The sequence below is a fragment of the Drosophila rhopaloa genome, unplaced genomic scaffold (genome assembly GCF_018152115.1).
Source record: "Drosophila rhopaloa isolate 14029-0021.01 unplaced genomic scaffold, ASM1815211v1 contig_3, whole genome shotgun sequence".
In the NCBI taxonomy this organism is placed as follows: domain Eukaryota; kingdom Metazoa; phylum Arthropoda; class Insecta; order Diptera; family Drosophilidae; genus Drosophila; species Drosophila rhopaloa.
Window position 1 is genome coordinate 1,479,999 of NW_025335123.1, and position 15,132 is coordinate 1,495,130.

Sequence of the window (15,132 nt, forward strand, 5' to 3'; positions counted from 1 at the left end):
CTCTGCGCTGTCGTCTGCAAATTAGAATTCCTCTTTTTTTAATATATAGCAATAGCAAAATGGGAAATAGCTTCGGAAAAAGACATACACTTGCAGTTACAAAAACAATTAATATGCCAACTTAATTTAAACAATCGCTCTTATTGAAATTGTATATTTTCATAAACATTGAGGTTGTTTAATCTACAAAATTATTGCGTATCAATATTTCATTTTTCTTTTTTTATTTAAAAATATTAAATATTTTAATTAGCATCAAAAAAATACGTAGGTAACAAATTTTTAAACAGATTTTTGGGACATTTAAATCATTTTTTAAACACTTTGTTCAGAACAAAAACATAGTTTTCTGGCCTGCAAGTTTTTAAAAGTAGCTTAAAATATTATTCGGGAAGTAGTGTTACATCGGAATTTAGTTTGTAACGGAATTTATTTAAAGTTTCATGAAATAATTTAAAATTCCAAAAATTTGCAGAAACTTAAACCGACATTTAAAGAAGTTTAAAAAAATACTTCTGCGATGCACGATTTTCTAACTAAGTTTTTTGTTTGTTGTGGTTATTAACTCAATTTGGTCTGCAATGTTGCCTCTTTTTCCCCAGTGTGCGCTGTTTACCCGGGGCTCGGCTATCAATATACTAAAGTAGCAGGTCATGTCCATATTCTACTTTTGATGGGTATATGTATAAACAGGCCATCTCGAAGACTCTGAGCATTTTAAAGTAGGAATTAATTATATGCGCAATAAGCAAAACAATTTATGTACATATAAAGGGAACATGTAAATGAAAAAAAAATTATGTGCTCTTTACGAGGATAATTTAAAATGGGGCTGCTCTTTAGACAGTACACAGAATAAACAATTATTGGGGATAGCTTCGAATTTTCCCGATTTTCCCGTCATTTTGGCACTGACCTAGAGAAGAAAACTTTGAAGCCCCGGAATTGGACGCAAAACTAAGCGAGAAGGCGATACAATGGTACTCTTCACACGTGCACCTTTCCGAAAGCGAGAGCGAGATAGCAGTACATACGTCATAAAAGGAAATTTCGGGGAAAATTGCAAGGTTCTATTTTATTTTGGGCTGATTAGGCCTACTGCCACTTCGACCTTCAAACGCATATGCATGGATATGTCTGTGTGAATATCTTTTCCCAATGAAGTTGAAAACAATGCATATATGTAAACACGATTTCACTTGTGTGTGTTAACTTTGTTTGATTCTTTGTAATTTGGATTGTGGCCTGCGTAACATTGAGTGCACTACAAACCTCGATTTCACACTGTTTGCGGGAGCTTTGGTAAAAGACCGATAATTTAAAAATAACTAGGACCTGTAACAGCTATCTTCAGTGGTAAATAAATAAATTTAATTCCGACCAGTGTGACCGCGCCGAAACCGATCAAAAATACCAACCGGCCCAAAACTAAATACCAGTATGCAGTTTCAGTTTCAGGAAATACCATTTATATACACCGTTAATTTAAATAAAAGTTTTTCCACTCCTTTTTGCTTAAATTAATGAAAGATGTAATTAATTTACCATATTAATAATAACAATTTTTTTGTGACAATTAAATGTATATACAAATGTATATATAAGTTAATGTAAGATAAATATGCATACAATTTTTATGGAAAAAAAACCTCCGGATTTTAATCGTATTTCCACCACTAGGCTTCTATCCTGAACATGTAAAAAAGGATTAGCCTATAAAACAATAACACAGTCCCAGTGTAAGCGAAACTTTACGATTTATACAGCACTACGGACTGAAGCCTTGGTTTAGAACTACGCTAAAGTCAAATACTGGCATACTAAGGCGCTTGGTTTTTTTATGAGATTTGCATATTTAATGCTCCTAAGAGTCCATTTTATTAACTTATGTATATGCAGGGACAGTATTAGTTAACACTTTTATAATGTTTTCCTCTTTAATAAAATTTTTTTTGGATTTCTAAATAAAGTTAATAAGAAAGCTAGCAAATAGCATAAATGTGACTTATACATGTTTAAAATAATATAAGTACATGACAGTGGCGGATCTAGGTTTGCTGTACGAATAACATTAGGAGTATTTTAAGTGTAAATAGGTTATTAATTATTAAAAGCTTATATGTTTGAAGAATTGTATTTCATATCGATTCTTTTGTCAGTTACAACGGAAAAAAACATTATTATTTGTGTTTTTGCAAGACAAAAAAATACTACTTTTAGAATATAACTTTTCTGGCCTTGATTGCCACAAATTCAGCAATAATATCATTGTAGTCGAGTGATGCTGCTACATACTTCATTTTCGATAGATAGTATAGCTAAATTTGACAGCCTGTCTTGGTTCATGGTTGTGCGGAGATAAGATTTTATCAATTTCAATTTACTAAATGATCGCTCACACGAAGCCACGGACAATGGTAGAGTCAGCAAAATTTTCAATGCCGTCACAAGTGTTTTGTACGCCTCTAACCCCAACGATGAAATATACAATAGTATTCCTTTTGCAGTGAGATCAAGACTCTCTCCCTTTTTATTGGCCCTTTTCAGAAGAAAAATGACATCTTTGATATCGTGAAACAAATCCGTACCATTTAAATCATTAGAATAAATTTCAGCTAATGATTTGCATTTATCGTTAACTTCCAATAGTTTTCTATTCAAAACTTCTTTATCGTCATCAAGATATTCTTTGAAGTTGAAGAAAAATCCGAAGCGCTCATTCAGCACTCTCAAGCTAGCAAAACGAGTAGAAACTTCGATTGAAAGGCTGTCCAAAATTTCAACTAAAAAGCGTCTTGTTTCTTCGTAGATATCGTTACGTTTCTTGATTCTCCTCTTCGAAATCGTTACGCCCATTTCTTCACACAGTTTTTTAGCTTTCAATATGACGCAATATGTCGCAAAGACTAACTCTCCACTCTTTTATGTGGTCTGACAATGTCTCAAGTAATTCTGTCGCTTCGTGGATGGTGGTCCCTTTGGTTTGGAACATTTTCTGCATTCTGTCAATAGAAGGGAGGATCTCTGCCCATAAGAGGAGCAGAACCAGGAAATCAAATTTATCAACAGCACCAATGACAAGTGCTGCATCTTGTCTTGTGTCCACGGTTTCAGAAGAGGTATCTCGGAGTATTTTTAGAGCTGTTATTACTTCATCAAGTTGGGTAGATAAAGTATTTACTGCTGCTGCGTTGGCACTCCATCTAGTATCAGACTGACGTTTGACTGTGATTGTGGCGTGTTGTTTCAAGACATCCCATCTATGAGTCGATTTTGAAAAGAAGGTATATACTCGTTCCACTGTTCCGAAGAATGTAACTGCCTGGGCATTAACATGAGCTGCATGCACTCCCACCAAATTCAGCGAATGATTATTACAAGGAATGAATGTTGCCAATGGGTTCCGATCTAAGATTCTTTGCTGCACCCCAGAACCTGCACCCCCAGTACCAGCCATTGTTCTCTCTAAGCAAGAAAGTTTATTATGACGTTTTGAGCGTCCCTTTTCCTTTTGATCACATCATAAAACACTTTCACTTATTATTCTATTCTATAGGGAGCGTTACATGCGCAGCGCCGCGGGAAAATATGAATTCTCGAAACATATATTGCTAGTCGGACTCGATTTAACGCCTCTTAGATTTGGCGCCCGGGGCGCTTGCCCTTTTCGCCCCCCCTAGATCCGCCACTGGTACATGACTATTTTAAAATTTGTGATAACGGTAATTGTAAAATAATAAGTTTTTTCAAAACAGTTATTTTTTGAAAAATATAATAAAGATGTCTTTAAATAACAGTTATTTTTGATTATAGTTCTTATAATGAAATGCTCATTTTTGGCATTTATTTTTAAAGTCGGTGATTAATATTTTATTACACCAAACCTTTAGAAAAAATTGATCAGTTTTCCTTCATATTTATATGAAAAGGACTTTAAAAAAAAATGTTATTTTCTGTCCCTGATCTCTTTAGTGTAAATAAATTTCAAAAGTTTAAAAATTAGATTTCATATAACTATACGATTGGATAATTAGACACACATATATACAGATATACAGAGGGAACGGCAAGCCGAAGTATCAATACCCTGCAGATATACCGAAGATTGATAAGTGAGTTTTATTCCCGGTCGGCAAGATTTTGAATTGGTATCTGAATGAAACTTTCCCAAAACTCCCATTTCTTTAGCAGGTAGTGTATCGAAAACTATATCATATAGCTGTTGTTAAACGATCGGAAAATCGCTGTTTTTGTTAGTAAACATACACTAGTTCAAAACTAGAGAATTAGTAACTTATTAAAATTGCGGAATTATATTAAGAGCTATATAAAACCACCAACGACCATATCATAAAGCTCCGCTAGGAATAATCGTTAAATTTAAATGTAAATCTGGGAACATCCGATTTTAATTAAGGTAACAAGTAGAACTTTCTCAATATTTAGGTATTCCCCTTGTCTTATCGTATATTGACTAACCAATAAATGCAAGGGTATTTAAACTTGAACTTTCTTTGTTGTTTCCCGTTAAAATCGTTTAACTATATTCTACGGCTACCATAACAACGTTCTGGTCAAATTGTTATAACTTCAAGGCTTTTGCAACTGCTAAAATAACTTTACACTATTATTATGATCACAAATCGCTCTCAGATTAGGGACAAATATTTAGATTTTTACAAATTTGCGAATACAATTCTCCACAACTAAAATAGTATAACAAATAGATTTAAAGCGCTTTCTTCTTGCAATTGATTTGACTCTCACCTTATAGTTGTTTTTCCATGATCCGCCGCACCTCGCCGGCCTCCGAGCTGAGTTCCCAGTCGGAGGCGTTCCCGATCCTGGCCTCCAGGTGGCGGCTCAAGGTGCTGTTCCTGGAGCTGGGCATCGCCTTGATGAGGCGTGGTGCCGCCACTGGGTGGCACATCCGCTGGCGGTGCTGTGGCGTCCAGTAGATCTGGCTGGCCTGCTGGGCCGAGTGGTCCAGGATGAGGGGCGTGGCCCGGCCGTCCTGCACGAGGTAGCCCTGGTGGACCGGGTGACCCTGGACATGCGACTGGACCGGAGCCGGGCGCACGTAGGGCAGGTAGTCCACCAGCTGGGCCACCTGGACGCCCTCGCCGGTGTCCACCAGCACCAGCTGGTTCCGGGGAACGGGTCGGGGCAGGGTGCCCAGCTGCTGGCTGGACAGGTACTGCTCGGAGACGTTGGACAGCAGGCTGTTCCGCTTGCTGACGTGGGCGTAGATGGGCGAGGCCCCGTCCAGAGGCACGCCCCCTGCCACATACCGCCCCTGCGAGAGGGGCAGGCTCTGGACACGCTGGGGCACCTGCGGCCGGGCACTTTGGCAAGAGGAAGGGAAGAGGAAACGTTAGTTATTGGGTTCAGTTCCAGTTCAGGACTGTCTAGCTCTAGAATTAACCTGAATTAACCTTGCTGGACTTTGTGGAGTCGGAAATCGGAAATACACTTGAAAAAGGCTTTGGACTTTGGAAATAAATACACTTAAAAAAGGATTTGGACTTTGGAAATAAATACAAGAGGTTTATGTTGGTTATAGTCTAATTAATAAGTATTGGAAACTATCTTTGTATTTAAACATTACACATACAAAAACTCATTAATGCGCAAAGTTTTGTTTTTGAAATAGACTTGAAAAGGGCGCGATATTTGAACGACTTTGGAAATAAATACAAGAGTTAAACTCTGGTTGTAGACTAATTAATAAATATGGAAAACTATCGTTGTATTTAAACATTTCACCTAAAAATTAATTAATGTGCAAAGTTATGTAATTATAGAAAACAGTTTTCCAACTATTATTATTGTATAAATAATTAACATAGAAAAATAGTTCCTTCTAACGTAAAATTATCTTCATATTTAAGCATTACACAAACAAAAATAAGCTTGGTCAAAATCGCCAATAACCAAAGTTGTGTAATTTATATAAAATAGTTTCAAACTATTAAAAAAAGTATATTTCATATATTTTTTGTTGCTATATAATAGTTACTCTTGCATTATGTCTTGCATCTTAATACTCTTTGTAAATGGGTATTTAATTTTAAAAAAAAGTTCCTTCTAACGTATCATACTTTTACGAGGTAACATGTAAATATAAACTATTAAAAATCGTTGCAATTTTGTGAATTTTTTCCGACTCCAACTGACTTTTGCGTCTTAACACTAAATTTCGTAACTGAAGAGTATCTATGGATGATAACTAATGAACAATGATTAGCCATTATCACGGGTTTGGGTATTGTAACCATTTCATTTGTCAAATTGATCAATGGATATGTCTGTTTATAGTTTTTACTCATTGTATGTTTTGACTGTTTTCCGAATAATCCGCTCCACATAAGAGGGCATTAAGATGGCCTGAAGTGTATTCTAGAAACAAGAAGTATGTCCAACATTACCACTGGTCGTCCACGGAGGCGTAGGACACTGGCGAGACATCCGCGTTCGGGGGCGTGAGGTGCCGCTTGTAGATGGGCTGCATCTGCATTTGCATCTGCATCTGCGCCTTGGACTCCGGCAGCGGGGTTCTGGTGATGCTCTTGCGGCAGAACTCCTTGACCTTCTCCAGGATCTCCTCGCGCGTGAGGAGTCCCCCGATCCGGCGGGTCTGTCCGTGCTCGTCCCTTCGCCGCATCACCACGGGCGTGGGCGTTGGCGTGGGCGTCGGTGTCTGGCCCCGCTGCAGTCCGGGATGCACTCCAGGATGCTGCCCAGAGCCACCTCCACCTGGCACCAGGTTGTCCAGAACGCTCTGGCAGCGCGGCGGCTGCACCTGCCGCATGGGCGTGCCGTTCACCACCACCACCTGCCGGTGGCGACCACTCACCCCGGAGAAGGTGTTGCGCTGGAGGGAGCCGCGCACGAAGCTGGCCGGATCGGGCTGGCCCACCTGGACCACCTGGGAGTAGATGTCCTCGCTGGGGCGCTGCCCCTGCAGCTGCTGCTGCTGCTGGAGCTTGTGGTAGAGCTGGCGGTCCGTGACCTCCTTGATGGCCCGCAGCTGGTCCCACTGGTTCTGGCCGCGCACAGGCGTCGAGGTGGCCACGGGGCTGGCGGAGATCGGGGTGGGACTCGGGATCGACTGGCTGCGATCCACCGAGGTGGAGCGGCTGATCCGGCCCGCCTGCGCCTCCGGCCACTTGCGCTCCAGGGTGGATCTCTGCAAGGTGGCCCCGCGGTTGCTCTGCTCGGTGGCGGGTGGCGACTGCTCCTGGGCCACCTGGGCCACCTTCGGGCGGCGGTTGAGGCTCTGGCGCTCCAGCAGGACGCGTCGGATCTCGGAGGGCACGTCCGCCTTGCGGCGCAGCTCCTCCCCCTTCTCCGGCTCGTGGAAGAGGCGGCGCGGCAGGGGCGCCTCCGACTTGGGCATGGTCTTCCGCCTGGCCGGGAAGAGGCTGTTCGAGAGCCGCTGCAGCACCGACAGCTTCTTCGTGTTGCTCTTGCGGAGCGCCGCCAGCGACTCGGTCACCTGCTGGCGCCGCTCCTCGGCGGAGGCGGGTGTAGGCCGCACTTGCGGGGAGGGGGACGAGGGCGTCGGGGAGACCTGCTCCGGTCGGGGCATGAGGGCCAGGCCCTTGCTGTCCAGGTACGCCTGGAACTCGTCCGAGCTGATGGTGTTGGTGAAGGTGCCCGGCGAGGGCACCGCCTTGAGCGGACTGGGGGGCACGGAGGAGCTGGTGGCCAGCTCGTCGCTCGACTCGCTCTTGGTCAGCGGCCCATCGATGTCGTCCAGGTCGTCGTCCGAGGTGATCTGCAGCTTGCGCACCCGCTCGTCGAACTTGCGCGCGTTCCTGGTCACCTCGGCGGGATTGAGGAGGGCGCTGCTCTCGGGATCGGAGTGGGTGCCGGTGCGGATCTTCAGGTTGGCCAGCTCCGGGTAGTTGGGCTTGGAGCACTTCTTGAAGGTGGGCTGTGGCTTTCGCACCTCCGGCTGCTTGCGGGCCTGCTTGCCCTGGTTGCGTGGCTCCTTGGACTGCGGCTGCTTCCGCTTGGGCAGCTTCCCCGTCGCCTCCTGCAGCTCCTCCGACTTGAGCCGGGCCAGCACCGTGGGGTCGTAGACGAAGACGGCGTCCGGGTTCTTGATGTACGTCTTCACGTACTTGGACTGCTTGAGCACCTCCTCGGTGGTCACATAGTCGTCCGCCTGCGACTGGTTCGCTGGCCTGCTGGCCCTGTTCCTCCGGCTGTTCGACTCGTTCTTCTGCTGCTCCCTCTCCTTCTCCTTTTCCCGCTCCCTTTCCCGTTCCCGCTCCCGTTCCCGCTCCCTCAGCTGCTGGGTCACCGTCTTGCGGACACTCAGGGTCGAGCGCTTGGTGGGCACCGGAGGAGGCGTCTTCTTCTCCCGGCCGGTGGCCACGCTACCATTGCGGAACGGGTTCTTCTGGTCGACGATCGGCTCGCCTGTGGTGAACTTGCGGATCTCCTCGTCGTTGGGATTGAAGCTGACCGACTTCTTGACCTTGGCACTGGTGACCTCGTTCTCGGCCAGAATCTCTGGCTTTTCTATGTTACCCACCGGGCTGTCCTGCTCCTTCTCCCGGGAACCCTCCTCCTTTTGCTCCTTTTCGTCCTTTTCCTCCTTTTGCTCCTTTTCCTCCTTCTCCTCCTCTTCCTCCTCGAACTTCTCGAAGGGCTCTACGATCTTCAGCGGCGCAGTGATGTAGGCCTCGAAGGTGTCCTGCTCCACTTCCTTGGCTGTTCGCTGGGGATCGTGGTCCACTGCGTTACCCGCTGCTGAAGGATTGGCTGCGATTAGAGGACGGATTCCTTCTGCGGGTGCGATGGTGTCAGACATGTTTTGGAACAGTGGTCGGGGGAGAGTGGTAGGGGGGAGACCGAGAGGGCTTGGAGTGGAAGAGAGTTGGGAGTCCTCGTCGTCTGTGCGTCCACCATCGATAATGCTGTCTGGCGTGGATAAAAAGAAATCTGGAAGAACAGTGTGGAAGCTATGATTAGTTGCAGTCAAATTGTTATATTTTTTTATTAATAAATTTTTTTATAAATAACCACGATAGAAGAAAATAACCCAAAGCTGAACCATGGTAGGATTGTCAGTAAGATTGTATCTAGAAAAATCACTTTTTTAAAAGCCTGATCTTTAATTACGAGTATGCAATACCTCTTGTCATTTGACATAAATTGGTTCTTGAATTAAGAAAAGTTTATAGTTGTTCTTCGAAATGGTTTCTAGTAATCCCAATTTCGGTCCAAAAACTTCGTATTTTAACTGAGAAGAATTCAACTTAAACCAACAAATCTTAACCTGAATATTATTTTAAGTTTCTATTTAACTTCATTGTATTATAGTACATAAAAGCTTGTAAAATAAAATATTCTTGCATTAAGGTTATTGGTGATTATTGGTGGTTATTGCCAGACTTGGATGATGATTAAAAACTGAGTATTAGTCCGTCGGATCATCCTGGTAAATATTCATCATAGTAAATATTTTTGGGCATTGAGCGGCACTCCCATTTAAACACGAGTAATAAGTGGATTGAAAACCAGAGTGCTGAGGGGCTAAACTACCTCAATAGTGATGAAGTCGCACCTATGTGATGGGTATCTACCAAGTGGTGACGGCATATTTAAACTATAGAAGCATTGTCCATTAGCCAACCTACAATCAATTTAAAGACCCTAATTGGCCGAAGTGCAAAATACACGAAAAGTTTTCCAGAATGGCCGTCAAACTCACATATATTCTGGTGCTACTTTCAAACTAGTGCTACTTTTTCAAACCAAATTTGAACTTATACATTAATCCCGGTGTCACACAAACCGGTTGAATATTGACCATATATATTAAAATGTACCAAAGTATGGGCTTTAAAATATTTGTTCATCATGAAATCTAAGCAAATGTACGAAATGTACGAAACACATAAATAACTCTACAGATTCTGTAACTCCGATGGATTCTTCGGTTGAACTGCGACTGATTTGCTGATATTCCAGGCTGATCTATGCGCAGTTTTATAGATACACTGCCCATTCTCATGAACTCGAATGAAAGTAACGAAGCATTTTTGAGATAATCACCTAGTACTTTCATTGCTTTAGTTGAATCTCCAGTTGAATCTCCAGTTTAAGTTATATTAAACTTAACATACATATGTCCATAAATCAAAGTCTTAAAGAATAAGAAATTGAAACCGCCTTTTTTAATAACAGCTAAACATTCAAGACTATTTTAAATTTTCTTCAAATTTGTATTTCCTTGTTTGACGCATTTGTTTTGAAAATAACAATAACTTTAAAAACCAAATTAGCTATATTCTGAAAATTCGAAAACGATCAGTCGACGAGACTTTTCGGGACCTAATCTGCGGTCTATTTTCCCCGAAATATATCTTGGGAATGTCGCTTTCCTGATTCTGGCAAATGCCTAATTAGGGAAAACCCCAGCGGAGTGTTGTGAGATTGGGAAATCGCAGGGGCCATGGCGCACTGGTGTGATTTCTGAATTGGCTGGATGCTCGGCGGCCTGGGACTTGTAGCGAACGGCGTAAACGTAAACAAATCGCGGGGGAATGTGTAAAAACAACAAAACATGCACGCAGGCCACCTGATGACTGACATTGACGATAAATGAACAATCGACCTCAATAAAGCCAGACACACATAAATGTAAATGTAAATGTAGGTACGACCGAGTGCCGAGTGTGTACGTATGCGAGCAGATATCTACGCCTCGGGAATTTCACTTGAGTTGATCATTTAATTAAGGCCCCCACCCCCAAACCAAAAAAGGTCAAAATGCCCCAATGGTACTTGACTAGGCTGTTTGTATCCAGCACTCGTAAACTCGAAATAAGGGGTACCACGGATACTCACAGCCCGATTCCGGCTTACACAAATATTTGAATTTAAACAAATTATTTCATATTATTCGATTTCATATTATTCGATTTCTAAAGGTCCATAAACTTTAAGCGAACGAGTCTATAATTATTTTTACAAGGCCTTAAACGGGCAACAATGATTAAAATTTATTTAAATTTTTCAATTGAATAAATTTATGTTTACGTAAAAGTTCTTAGCAATCTCAGTCCATCGGGGATAATTATTTCGAGATTTTAAGAAAAACTATTTTCAGTGACTGAAAGTTACTTAATAATTATTATTAATAATCCGCTTTTATTTTTTTTTTAACTAATCCACTAAAATAAAATTTTTGTCTCTGTTTTTTTTAAATAAAAATAGTTAGCAGCCTGTTAAATCAAAACAAAAATAAAAAAATGAGTATTGATAATGATATAATAATCAGATTAAAACTTTTGTTTTCATTGGCAAATAATAGCCTTTAAATTGTATTCATTTAAATGCATATAAATGCATCGTCAGTCAATTTTTATTAGACATTATTTTCTTAGGCAACGATTTTTTCCCTTTGGAGAGTCATATTTTGTTGCATTCGCAACCTACTTATCTTTTCCCTAGTATCGAATTCGCGAAACTGCGGTTTGTTGGCCCGAATGAGCATGTTAACTACTAACCCACTAACAATTGCCGCCTCGTGTCACATGCATGTGGAGTCGGAAACCGGTGAATTCAGTTGCAATTGCGTGACATCTGATCAGAGTGGACTGCCGCTGCGGGGGCATTTGATTTATAATTGATTTGAGCGCGAATACAGCAGCCGACTGCGAGAATTTGAATACGACGCAGATCGACCGCAATGTCGGCGTCTAATAGGGCCTGAAAAGGGTTGCTCCATCGGTAACTTGAGCAACACTTTGCAGGTAACTGAAGCCAAAGTGAAGAAAGAAGCCCACGGACAGGGCAACGAAGACCCAGTTTGCTTTTAAAAGACTGACACACAGTGGAGCTTATAAGGTAGATCTGCGTATTCAAATACCCGGTTAATGACTATACTAGCTGTTCAAAAATATTGAATCCATGATGGAACGAACTACAAAATAGTTACTCCTACGCCATATGCAACATAATAAGATTATGTTAGGGTAAACCTTCAACCATCAAACAAAAACGAAACAAACTTATTTCCATAGTTCATTGTTCATCCTACACCATTTAAAGATCTGTGTGTAAAGACTTTCTAAAGAAATGATTCTGTTTTAAATTTTTGTTGACTGTCTTATAAGAGCGTTATAAATGCCAAATCGGTGAAAATTCAAAATGCAGTTCGTACAAGTACGCACAAAAATTATTTTGCATAGCTAAATAACAATTTGAAGAGAGTATAAGTTTCAACAACAATATTCTTACATCATGTAAGAAAAATTATTTGGTTGGTATTTAATGGTATTACTACAAATTAGTAAGCCATAATTTTAAGCAATACCATTAACAACAAATAAAATGTTCTACTATTTTGAATAGTTAGAAAACTATTTTGAATAGTTGCATCGCTACATTTACGAGTTGAGGATATCCAGCAGTCGGGGCTGTCGGCCATTATTCTCTCACTCTTCCCTGCTTTTCGCTGAGCAAGGGCCTCGTCATCGCCATCGTCTTACCAAACTCGCACGTTGGCAAGATACAGACGTAAGGCGACCGACCAGGCCGGGCTGTAGCTGTAGCTGTAGCTGTATCTGTAGCCGTGAGTAATGCCCAAGGCTGAGGCATACTAAAAGCACACTCGATCGGCGTTTTTTCGGTGAACTGAGCCTGTTAGTTCGTTACCCAGGCAGCTGCTCGCTCGAAATCGCATTTTTGCTTCCAGCTTGCAAAAGATTAAGCCCTCCGATAAGATAGTCACCATTATCTAAGCGAAACACACACACACACACACTCGCATGCGAGCTCGCCTCAGTACTCAGTAGTAATTTGAATTCTAATCAGAGCGGCAGAGGGGGATGGAGAGATCCCAGTCAGAATTATCAGTACGAAAATTGTACAATTTTCGTATGGGATTGCAAATACGGGAAGGAAACGAGCTTTTCTGAAAGTACTCGTTTTTTTTTTTTTTAAGGGGGGTAATTCACCATTGAAAGTCATGACACACGGCTTTTAAGTCAGATCTAAATAAAATGTTGTTATTTTTGTAAACATTTTGTAGATAATAATTGTTGCAGTTTGCATTTGGTTGGAAGGGATTTCAGTCACACACCCTGAAATATGATTTCTGCGGGAAATTCGTTTGCGATTCGATAAGAATCGAAAACAAACAATTATTATTCTGAAAAAAGTTACATTTATGGTCGAACCCAAGCTGTCTGGAACAGTTTAATCAAAGTACAACCCAATGGCAAACAAATAAAAAGCAAATAAAAAAAAGATTGCCTCGTCTGGAGTAAATTCATGAAATTTTGGTGCTGGGTAACAATATTTAATCTTGATTATTTCGTTCAAAAAAAAATGCGAAAAAGACACTCACACAAAACCAATATCTTGAAAAGAAAATAACCCCTTGAAATCATTTCTAGAAAATTCAACACTCAGAAAAGAAATGGTCGAAAGTGCAATTATTTCTAGATTATTATTAAATATGTAAAATTTTATGAAAAATCAGGACATAAGTCTTTTCTTTTTGGTAAGAAACTATTTTAAGTTTAAGAAATTCGGCATTGTTTTCAGTGTGCAGAGCGGTCGATTTATGGCATGAGTTTCGGTTTTCCGCTACCACCACGGAATCGAATTGGGGATGCATTCTCTAATTGCACATTGATTTCCAGACCGACTTTTTCGTAACACGAATCAAGGTCCGATTGGGAAGAGCGGTAGAGAGTGAGGCTAACGGGAAAGACATTAAACAGCAGCCTCTGTTCCTATTTGCCTTCGCTTCTTCTGATTGGACCTGGGTAGTCTGCTTTTTGCTTTCTGCTTTCGTCATTGTTATGGTTATTGCTGTTATTGCTGTTGCTATTGCCGTTGCGCACAGTTGGTTAATATTTCGAAAATAAGCAGTAATTGTGTGTCTCTGCCACCATTTTGTGGTTTGAGTTGTGCTTGCTTGGGTTTTTTAATGCTTAATGCTTAATGCTTAATGCGCCGCGTTTTTCCGTTTTTCCGCTTTTCCGCTTTTCGTTTTCCGTTGGTTTGGCAGCGGCAACGCAGTTTAAGTTCAAGTTGGAGTTGGAGTTGGATGTCGATGTGGAAATGGAGTTCATTCACCGCACAGCCACTGACAGATGCCAATAAGAACTTCCCAATCCCAGTACCAATCCCAGTTGGGCTGGAAGAAAGCCCCCAACGTTTGCACAAACTCTTGCTTTAACCCGCACTCACACCGCACACACAGGCAAAAAAAAGATACAAAATCGTACGGATACAGGCACAGACACAGATACAGATACACACCGACGGCAACGTTCGCCTACCCACACAACCACTGTAAACACTCGGTGGTTGAGACCCCCAAAACCCCTCCCCCTTCCCCTACCCCGCCAACCACCATTCACCATACAACATCCACCATCCACCACTGTTGTGTTATTAATTTGGCCGTGTTCGGCGTACATTGTTACAAAACCCAGTCGAATATTGTAGTTGCGAGAACAAATAACACAGATGCAAAGGCAGTCCAAATCACACACAATCCGCACTGTGCGAGTGTGTTTGCGCTCGACTTTATTCCACGACAATTACCTAAACAAACGTGAGCAACACAATAGCGCGGCGCGGTACGAAACGCGCACTTAACAACAAGTACGAGTACTCGCGGCACCAACGGAAAACCAATTGAAAACACGTCCGTAGAGGTGGGCAAACATCGATGCCGCCGTCGGTGTTTTCAGAACATCGGTGGTATCGATACTTGGCAGGGCGTCATCGATGTTTTTTCACCACAAATGCTTGAATACCTCGGTCTCTAAGGGAAATTTTGAATTTATCCTCGCTACCAGCGGTGTAAGTCCCCGCTATGGATAACGATGTTGTCTCCGCTGCCGGTTGGTATCTCCGGAAATAAGGCCAATACGATGATTTCCCAGCTCTACGTGGAAACCCAATCAGAATTATGTTAATTAACATAGGCCTTATTTTGCACCAATAATTATTAATTAATAATGACAATATTACTAAACTAATTAAAAATAATATTCTAAAAAAAAATGTATATATGTAGGTATGTGCTATTGTAAAGTTCACCTATACAATTTTCATGTTTAAATCAACTAGTTTTGCCGGTAAATGTTT

The 15,132-nt window shown here is 41.7% G+C and overlaps 1 protein-coding gene across 2 annotated transcripts; it reads right to left on the reverse strand.

The window, feature by feature from the left end:
• Window positions 1-4,768: 4,768 nt before the first annotated feature.
• On the reverse strand, window positions 4,769-14,699 carry LOC108047598. Of its 2 annotated transcripts, none has more exons than XM_044461036.1 (3): window positions 14,584-14,699; window positions 6,429-8,955; window positions 4,769-5,345 (listed from the first exon to the last, which is right to left on the reverse strand). In XM_044461036.1, exons 2-3 carry the CDS (start codon window positions 8,822-8,824, stop codon window positions 4,769-4,771), a joined length of 2,973 nt encoding a protein of 990 aa, XP_044316971.1. In that variant the 5' UTR covers window positions 8,825-8,955; window positions 14,584-14,699. The 2 variants fall into 2 exon arrangements, with proteins under 2 accessions (XP_044316971.1, XP_044316972.1); XM_044461037.1 differs by lacking the exon at window positions 14,584-14,699 and adding an exon at window positions 14,455-14,542.
• Window positions 14,700-15,132: the final 433 nt, after the last annotated feature.

Excerpts from the sequence above, each read along its gene's own strand:
- LOC108047598 (XM_044461036.1), bottom strand. The coding sequence starts at position 8,824 with ATGTCTGACACCATCGCACCCGCAGAAGGAATCCGTCCTCTAATCGCA. Across the intron at positions 5,346-6,428 it reads GCCTCCGTGGACGACCAGTG|TGCCCGGCCGCAGGTGCCCC; the intron begins GTAATGTTGGAC and ends CTCTTGCCAAAG.